Source organism: Hipposideros armiger, unplaced genomic scaffold (genome assembly GCF_001890085.2).
Source record: "Hipposideros armiger isolate ML-2016 unplaced genomic scaffold, ASM189008v1 scaffold_304, whole genome shotgun sequence".
NCBI lineage: Eukaryota > Metazoa > Chordata > Mammalia > Chiroptera > Hipposideridae > Hipposideros > Hipposideros armiger.
In genome coordinates this window covers 807,863-817,078 of record NW_017731654.1, presented here as the reverse complement: position 1 = coordinate 817,078, position 9,216 = coordinate 807,863, and the positions used below count along the sequence as shown (strand labels likewise).

At 56.1% G+C, this 9,216-nt stretch overlaps 1 protein-coding gene across 1 annotated transcript in view; it reads left to right on the top strand.

The window, feature by feature from the left end:
- Positions 1-6: 6 nt before the first annotated feature.
- Positions 7-9,216, top strand: part of PITPNM3 (PITPNM family member 3) — an 89,155-nt gene continuing 79,945 nt past the window's right edge. Inside the window, exon 1 of the mRNA XM_019659812.1 lies at positions 7-143. Coding sequence (XP_019515357.1) covers positions 122-143 — 22 coding nt within the window. The 5' untranslated portion in view covers positions 7-121. The remainder of the gene's footprint in view (positions 144-9,216) is intronic.

Here is a 9,216-nt window from a genome sequence, read left to right as displayed (position 1 = left end):
GGGGCGGGGGCGCGGGGCGCGGCGCTCGGAGTCCGCTCGGGCCGGAGGCGGCTTGGGACCGGGGCCGGGCCCGGGAACCGCGAGGAACTGGGCAGCACAGCGGGAGCCCGCCGCCCGGGACATGGCCAAGGCGGGCCGTGCAGGTGAGGGCGGGCGTGCGCCAGGAGGGCAGGGCCGGTGGCCGAGGGGAGGGACCCGCGCGGCTCGAGGAGGGGCGACCGGCCCAGGTGAGCCCCTCGCGCAGGTGGGCGGAGGTTCCGGGAGGGCTGCAGCGGGCGGCGGCGAGGCCGGAACCCCGGCGCGTGCAGAGGGGGCTCCGCGCGCCCCGCGTCCTTCCTGAGCCCCGGGTCACCTCGTGGGACACCACGTCCCACTCACCATGGCCCCGCTGGAAAGGACCAGGGCTGCGGCGCCCCTGTTCAATCCAGCTGTGGCAGCTCTCACCACCCTCCGGAGGCCCTGGGTAGACCAGGCTCTGGGACCAAAGGGGCTGTCCCACGGTCGCCGCTCCATCCCACGCCCCCCAAAGCAAACCGGGACGCGCCCCCTTGTCCTGCCGCTCGCTCTATCCAGGACGTCACAACCCCCCCGCCCCCAGCTCAGCCAGGAGACCCAGATTTCTTCTTGGGAAGGAGGGGTGCTCTGCGCCGCGCCCGCTAGTGACCGTCCCGACCCCTCCCCCCACCTGGACCCCTGAGGCAGAGCCTCAGGTGCGGAGGTCTGAAGGTGGGGGGGCCTCTTTTGGGGTCTGGTGGGCACTGCCCTCTCTCAGACTCAAGAGGTGTAGACCGAGGTGCGAGGGAGTGGGCGTTAGTCATTCTTTCATTCATTCATTCAGACAGACGTTCATTCACCAACATCTGCTCTGTAGCAGGCCCTGAGCTGGGCACTGGGGATCAGGACGTGGACCAGACTCTGCCCCTGTTTGCACACTCTGGGCCTGATGGTACCTTGGGAGGCCCAGGTTGAGGAAAGCCCGCAGGGCTGGCCATACAGTGGAGGCAGCAAACCTGGTCTCAGTAGGGCTGCCTTGTGAAGCTGGCGTGTGCAAATCTACCATGAACTCATACCCAACCAGTGACATTGGCAGGTGCCATGCCATCCCTTGGGAACTAAGCATTGGCCTGGCATGAACCCCAACACTCTACCCATAGTGACGACAGTGATGGAATGAGTGTGAATTCACCGGCACACACACTTGGTGTGGATACCACTGGGCTGTTTGTAAATCCACTGCCACCCCACAAATGCTGCCCCAGACCCTGGACTGGGTTCAGATGTCCCTTCTACATGTGCTGGGTGTGTGATTTAGGTACCTGAGAACATACTCCCATTCTGTCCCCGAGTTGTCCTATTGGGGCTGGTTGTGTGAGACACAGAAATTGTGGAACACATTTTAAACACCCCCTTTCTCACTTCCCTCCCTTCTCCCTTCCTGGGGGAGGCACAGTGAGATGACACCAGTGAGGCTGGAAAAGCCTATCTCCCTCCTTTATCTACTGAGTTGGGTCCTTACCCACCCCTACTCCTCCCAAAGTGCGCAAGACAGGGTGTCTGTCCGCCTGCCACCCTGCTTTGTGTGTGCATGTGTGCGTGTGCATGCACACCCCTTGCAGATCACCTGCCAGGGCGCTGCCATCACAATAGCAGTTAACACTTACTGCTTGTACTATGCACCAGGCAACGTGTACAATGATCCTAGGAAGCAGGAAATATTCCTCTCCTCCTTTTTAAAAAATCTGGAAACACGTACTCAGAAAAATCGCTCCCTCAAGGTGGCCCAGAGGGTCTGGGCAGACCCTGCTCACAGGACCAGCTCTGTTGGATTCTCAGGACTCTAAGTGATGGGTTTTCTCCATCACTGCCCTAATAGGTCACCCCCCTTGTGGAATGGGGTTGCTGTCCCAGCCTCTCTGCCTTGGCCTGTGGATCCTTTGGTTCCTAGCCTGAGAGTCCGTGGAAATGTGTTCCAGTGACACGTGAAGAAAAACTGCCCTGCTTTGAGCATCAGTGCCTCGTACTGTTCTAACAGTTTGTGTTTCCTCCTGCAATTTCACGCTTGGCCCTGTCCCTCAGGGCAGCACAGACTCCCCTCCTCTGTGGATCGAACTGCTCAGGCTCTTGTCTCCCATACTCAGCAGCCGCTCCAAGGAGCCTTTTGGGATGGACCCCAGCAACATCCGATCACTCCTCCTTTTCTCAACTCTTCCAGGCTACTTTGCGTTTTGTAAATGTCCCTCTTCCTTAGGCTCCTAAAGCTTGCTGAATTGAAAACAGCATGCAGTCATGTGCCTATGGGAGTCACATCTCCCCCACTGGCAGTCTCTGTGTAATAGACTGGTGAGCTTTAGTACAGGGGCAGTCCTTGGAGACAGAGTCCCAAGTCCCACTCTTTACAGCTAGAGAAACTGAGGCCCAGGGAGCGGATATAATACAGAGAGGGGTGGCTATTCATGACCATGTAGGGACCTTGCTTGCACAGACTGATGGTCATAAATAATCAGGCCTTCACTCTGGAGATGACATTAGAACCAAGGGACGCTGAAGTCCAGGGATGGAGGCTGTGGGAACCTGGCTTGTGAGTGAGGGGCCTGCTGCATGATTTGTGAGGCATTCCCTCTAAAACATGGCCAAAGGGACCACCTACTGAGGGAAGAGAGAGGGGTTTGGGCCTCAGGGCACCATTGTGCATGACTCTGGGTGTTTTCACATAGTCTAGTAAATGGCGTCCCCAGAGTTGTGTAGTGCACGGCCTGAGCAGCCAGTCATGGCTGTGCCAACTGTGTCAGACAGGAGCTGAAGGGAGGCCATGAAAGGGCTTTCATGTTGCCAGGAGAACCCAGGTACAAGAGAACATGTAATCAGGTCCTGGAAAGGATTGAATAAATCACAGAGGATGGATCCTAAATGAGTGATTCCCAGTTCCCAATCTCTGGGGAGATTTCAGTCACACAGACCAAGATTGTCATGGTTCCCACATTCAGTCTTGAGAGGAAAGGCCTGGGAGCGAGAGCCCTTGGTCTTGCCCTGAGGGCGCTCTTGGTGTGGTGGACAAAGCGGGAAGAGAGGCCTACCTTGGGGATGCCAGTCAGCTGTAGGGAGGTGGGGGCTGGGGTTGGGGGAGGACCCAGGAGCTCCACTTAGGAAATGATAATTTGCAGTAAGACCCACCCATGGGCGGGCCTCAGTGCTGCACAGACAGAGGGGAGGCCACTGGTGGCTTGAAACAGCGAAGGCTGGATTTCTTTAGGAGTTGGGCTTCAAAGGCTGGCAGAATTTGGACAGGGAGGTGGCAAGAGGCAGGCTCCCGGGGGGTGAGGGGGTGGGGGGTGTGTGTAAGGGCTTGAACGAAGGGTAGGAGGTTGGAATGGGAAAGATGTAAGTGTGGAGGGACTGCTGCCAGGTGGGCATGGGGGTGGGTGGGCAGCAGATGCCCAGTGGTGGGGAAATCTGGCTGGCTGGCTGGGGTGTTGGGTTCCTAGAGGGGTGCAGAGAGCTGAAAGGAAGTCTGGAGAGCATCGAAGGCAGGAGTGACACGGTTAAGATTTGGGTGTTTCCACAGGTCCCTCTGGCTGATATAAGAGGACTCCTGGGAGGGTAGGGAGAGGCTTTGCCAGGCTGGGAAGGGTTTGTTCTGGTCCTGGCAACTGCACTGCCCCTGTCTTACTCCCTATGCCCTGGGGTACTCCTTTGGCTCCCCAGCAGGGTGGCAGGAGTATCTGCCAGTCCTGGGGCAGTACAAGTGGGAGGCCCCAGCCAAGAAGAAACAGAGGGTCTTGGAACCTCTCAGGCTGGGGCAGGACCGTCTGGAGACACTGGGCTGGGGCCACAGGGCTGGGCCTTCCAGGCTGGAGGAACCAGTTTATTTGCTCCCAGTTGTTGGCCTCTGAGGGGAGGAGCCAGTGGGCTGGACTGTATCAAACCCGGTAACTCGAGTCAGTAAAATACCGATCCTACAGTGTTAGAGCTGGACATTCAAATGTTCAGATATTCCAATGTTCAGATGTTCAAAGCCCTCATCAACAGGGGGACACTGGCGCCTGGGGAGGGTAGGTATTTCCCCAAGGGCACAGAAGAAGGTGGTGGCAGAGCTGGGTCTAGAACCTGCCTTTCCAGAGTCTCGGTTTGGACCTTGCTCAGCTGAGTCAGCTGTCCTCTCACCATCCCAAAGCCAGACCTCCTGGGCCCCCTGCTCCACGGCTCCCAGGAGTGGGGCCAAGGGACTAGATCTCTCAGAGGAGGGAACATTTGAAAGAGACCAGCTCTGGGAATTTCAGGACTCCGGGTATGTGCCAGGGGATTTGACGCAGGACTCTTGAGAAACCCCAAGCCCAGGGTATCAGGATTGCTTGGGATATATCTTGGGAAGGTCATCATGTTCTGCAAGGAGATTGTAAATTCACCTTCCCAGGTGCCCAGGGGGAAGGCTGGGCCAAATCAGTCGCTGGTGTTCCAACTCAAGGCCTTCCTAAACCTCTGCCTCCAGGAAGCCTTCATGGACTTCCCTGCAGTTAGGGAAGTGCTGGAGCTTGGGCAGGTCTCTTGTTCCTTTGCTGAGTTACCTGTTGCAGCAGACCTGGCAGGCCCCAGCAGGCCTCAGCAGGCCCCAGTTTGAGACCCTTTGCTGCCTCTTAGCCCTGGCTGTGGTGTGGTTACATGAGTCAAAGACAACGCAGCTCAAACAGAAGTTCCACCTCAAGCATATTGTCCCAGCTGGACGCCCCTGAGACCTGGCTGGTGTTTGTGAGTCTGGTGGTGGGACACAGAGTGTGAGGACATGGCCAGACCCCCCTTGCTGGGGCTGTGTCTATGTTGGATTGGCCAGGAGGTGTGATGTTTTCTCATACACCTCTTAGAACATTGTGATAGTTCATGGCTGGAAGAGCCTTGGAGGTCCTCTGTGTTCGTTATGCAGGGCGGGAGACCGAGGCCAGAAAGGCAAGGGTCCTACTCTGAGGTCTGGTGTCTTCAAGGAACACCCGGAGACCAGGGAGACTTTGAGGACTGGGGATTTCCCAGTAGGACCTGGCTTCCTTCCAGGAGTTCTCTGGGATTCCAGGCTTGAGAGAGGAGGGAACGGGTCAGGGGTTAGCCTCGGAACAATCTGGCTCATTTTTTTGGTAGCAGCTCTCTGCATGCTTTCCTGTCCAATGGCTTGACAGCATCTTTCTGAGGTAGGGCTGATGTTATTCCATTTTATGGATGAGAAAACTGAGGCCCAGAGAGGTTAAGTGTCTGGACTGGGAATCCCACATACAATTAGAGGCAGAGCTGGAATTAGAACTTAGGTATCTTCTTCTCTTGGAATCAGCATTCCTAGAAGCTAAATTGTAATAAAGAAGAGATCTGGCTCTGTAACTGACCTTCAATGGCCGCTCTGGGCCTCAGTTTCCTCAACTGTAAAAGGGGAAGAGGAGGGAAGAGATGTGGGGTCTGGACGAGTTTTAAGTCTGCTCCAGCTCTAACACTGCTCTTTCTTTTTTGGCCTCCTTCCCTGCTGGCTTTACTGTGCCTCCAGGGGGCCTCACCTTCTCCCATCTCCTACCTCACAAGGACTCTCCCAGAAGGGTGGTAGGGCTGAGGGGAACAAATGGGGTGTTGAAGACTGGGACCTGAAGAGCACGTGCCTCCTGAGGGCCCTGGGCCCCAGCCCATCACCCAGAGCTGCAGCCAGGAGCCACTGTGCAAGGGGGTGACCAGAGTCCCAGGGGGAAGGGCTGGGGGTGGGAGGGGGGAGGAGAGAATAGATAACAAATGAGTGTAGAAATCAAATGAGACCTGAGCTCCCCACCCACTCCCTCAAATCTCTGCACTCTTGCTTTTAAAATTCTTGTTTTCTAAGGAGAAAGAAAATGCTAAATTGCACCCCCTTTCACAAAGGAACGGGAGCCTTAGTGAGTCACTCCGGAGGTAAATGCCACCTCCAGGGCCCATGTCTGCCTGTGGAGACCTGCACAGCTGCGTGGCCACCAGCCCCCACGGGAGTCATGTGTGGATAGGGTGGATGGGTGGGGGAGACTCCTGCTGTTAGAGGCTCTTGGGTGGGAACTGGGTCCCTGCAGTGAGGTCTCACCCTACTTCCTCCAGGCTCCCCTCAGGGCTGCACTTGTGAGTTCTTTCGCACTTGGGGCCATGGCTTGGGCTGGGGCCAGGCTAAGAACCTGTGTGGCCATGTCAGGGCTTGGTTCAAGGCGGGGGTGACATGTAGGGGTTCGGGTTGTGGTCTGTGGGGTGAATTTAGGACCCTGGAGGAAGGCTTTGTGGCTGTGGGGAGTGCGGTCAGTCTGTACGGCCAGGGCTGGCAGGGGGCAGGTGCTTTTGCCTCCAGAAACCAGAGTTTGTGGGTGTCAAGCTGTTCTCTCTTGGTGTCTCAGTGAGGTTCTTCTCCAGGGCTGGTGAGCAGGAGAGCTTGGAGCTGACGCCCTGTGGGGGGAAGGTTCACACGGGGGTGTCCTGGGCTTTACCTTCCTTGGTGAGGGTCCGTCTGTTTATTTGCGGGCCAGGGGCAGGGGAGGCCAGCAAGGAGGTGTTCCCTGTCCCAGATGCCCCATTATTCTGGAGGGAGGGGAAGTAGCCATCTGATGCCAAACAAGGGTTGAAAGCAAAAATAGAAACACGTCTGGCTCTGTCTGGGAGGGGCACTGGGTTCTGGAGGATTGAGAGGCCTCTTCTGAGCCGTCTGCTGCTGATGCTGTGTTTGCTTGGCTCTCAGTGTTTGCTGAGCACATCACTCCTGCACTCCTGACCTCTTCTGGGAGAGACCAAGGTGTGCGGGATGCGAACTGGAAGCTGGTGGGGACAGCAGCTGCTCTAGGAGTCTGTCTTTGGGAGGTTGTGAGCATCTGTGGACACTCAGCACTCATACACCTCTGAGCTTTTCTGGACCACTCCAGAATGGTCCAGATCACTGCCCTCCTGATCAGAACTCCCTGCGGCCTCCCATTGCCCAGTGGCTTCCTTCTCCTTTCTTCACCACCCCCCGCACCCCCCTTCCCGCCTCCTGCCTCCTGTGAGGCTGATCCCAGCTGAGCAACCCTGGAATCATCCCTAGTGGTAAAAAAAAAAAAAAGCTATTTTCAGCTTTCCCATTACTGCCCAGTGGAGGGGGGCTGTTTATCCCTCGCTGCCTGTTTGTTTCCATCTCGTGCAGTGTAATCTGGAACAGCCATGAGAGCATTAAGCAGCCTCGCCTCCGGGGTCTTGGCTGGAAATTCCAGGTGCTGGGATTTGGCACCAAATGGAGGGCTTGGGGGCAGAGGCAACCTGAGGCCCCATCCTTGCTCAGTAGCAATCCAGAGTGGCAGGTGGTACAAATGGACCATGTGAAGTCACCTAGGTTCTTGCTGGGGGAGGGGCGGAGCTCTTGCTGCTGCTTGCATCAGGCTGATGGTCGTCTTTGGTGCCCTTACCAAAAAGCTGGCCAGCTGATTGAGGTTGGGGGCGAGAGGGGGGGGGCATCTCTGAAAGAGCCCCCTGCATCCTCAACAGAACCTGTGACCCCAACATGGTCTCCCGATGCCTCGGTTGGGTGCCTGGGTCCCTGGCCTCCTTTCCCTGCTCCCCATAGTGTGTCCTGGGTTGATTGGAAGGAGTACCTTCCTGCAGCTACTGAAGGGGTCCTCTGTCCCTCTTTTGGGGCTCCCCCTCACTGCCCTCTTGCGGAGCCTACAGGTGGCAAAGCCATCAGTGACAGATGCTATGGGAGCTCCCTTTAGAGGGAGGAGAAAGTTTCTTCCTTATGGAGCAAGAGTCTGGAGGGACAGAGGGGGGACATCTGGGGCTTGGGAGAATTGTTCCAAATAACTCAGAAGTGTTGGGAGCCGAATTGGCAGAGCAAATGAAAGTACAATAGATAGCCAAAGCTATTAATCACTAATTAGCTCCCAAATAAGGTAATTAATGGGTATTTAAATGGCATATTTATGAGATACCAGCAGGTCTTCAAAAAGCACATCTTTTCCAAAGCAACTGATTTGTCCAACGTGTCCTGCTGGGAGACAGATTCTAATCCCACCCTCATCCACCCCTGGTAACAGCGAGTGTGACAGTGGGCAGGTCAGATTCCTCCTCTGAGCTCCCTTTTTCTCATCTGCAAGCAGGGATCACGGCCCTTCTTTACTGACCTCACTGGGCTCTTGTGAAGACAATAGGAAGTGAAGGCCGTGCAAATCCCTGGCGGTGGTGGAAAATGCTGTACAGAATTTAGCGTTAGCTGTAAAAATATCCTTGAAATTATTTGATGCAGCCCCTTGATTGTGCCTGGTGCCATTTATGGCCAGGGCCAGGCTGAAGTCAGTAGCCAGAGTCATTGCTTGATGGGTTGCTGAATTTGTGACTGGGTCTGTGACTGGGTCAAGGCTTAGTGTGTGCCTTGGTTTGTGGTCAACCCCATAGCTTGGTTTGAGATCGTGGTTGTGGCCTGGTCTGCGGCTGGGTCTCAGCTTGCTCTGTGATCAGGGTTACGACTTGATCTGTGGCCAGCTCAAGGTTCAGACTGTGGTTGAGATCAAGGTTGGGGCTGTGGCTAGTCTCAGGATAATTCTGCAGCCTGGAGTCTCAACCTCAATCGTTGAGTCTATTCCTGGACTGATGGAGCTGCCTGGTTGTCCCAAAAGCTGGATTCTTTCTGATTCCTTCAGGATCTGGGCTTCAGGTGCTGGGAACTTCAGCAGACAGGCCCTTCTTGGGCTCCCAGCATATTCCCTGAAACAGCCCAGCACACAAGCTCATCCGTGGCGTATACAGCAGTTTGGGAGATAGTTAGGACATGTTTCTATAGCAACCAACCCCCACAGCACTGGTTTTCTTCAATGATGCCTTTTTCTGGAAGCAGCATCTCCTGGCCTCTCATCCCTCCCTGGGTGGCCCCACAGCTCCTGGAAGTCTGAGTATAGGCTGGTTGGCCCTGGATTGATCTGGTCCCCAGACTCATCCTGACCTAGACAGAGGGCCTGAGGACATGTCCTATGGGACACTTCCCTGAGGGGGCCCTCCTGAGACCTACCCCATGCTGGGCCATGCTGAGCATAATGAGAGCTTTCTCTGTGCCCAGCCCTGGGCTAGGAGAGCCTGGAGAGGATCCCTACCAGGTGTCTGCCTTGCAGGGGATCCACAGCCCAGTGCAGCAGGCAGGCCTGGACCCACTCTGTGGATAGGTGATCTGGTGGCCACAGGCAAAGGATGTTTCGGAACGTAGCTCAAGGTTTGAGGGGCAGA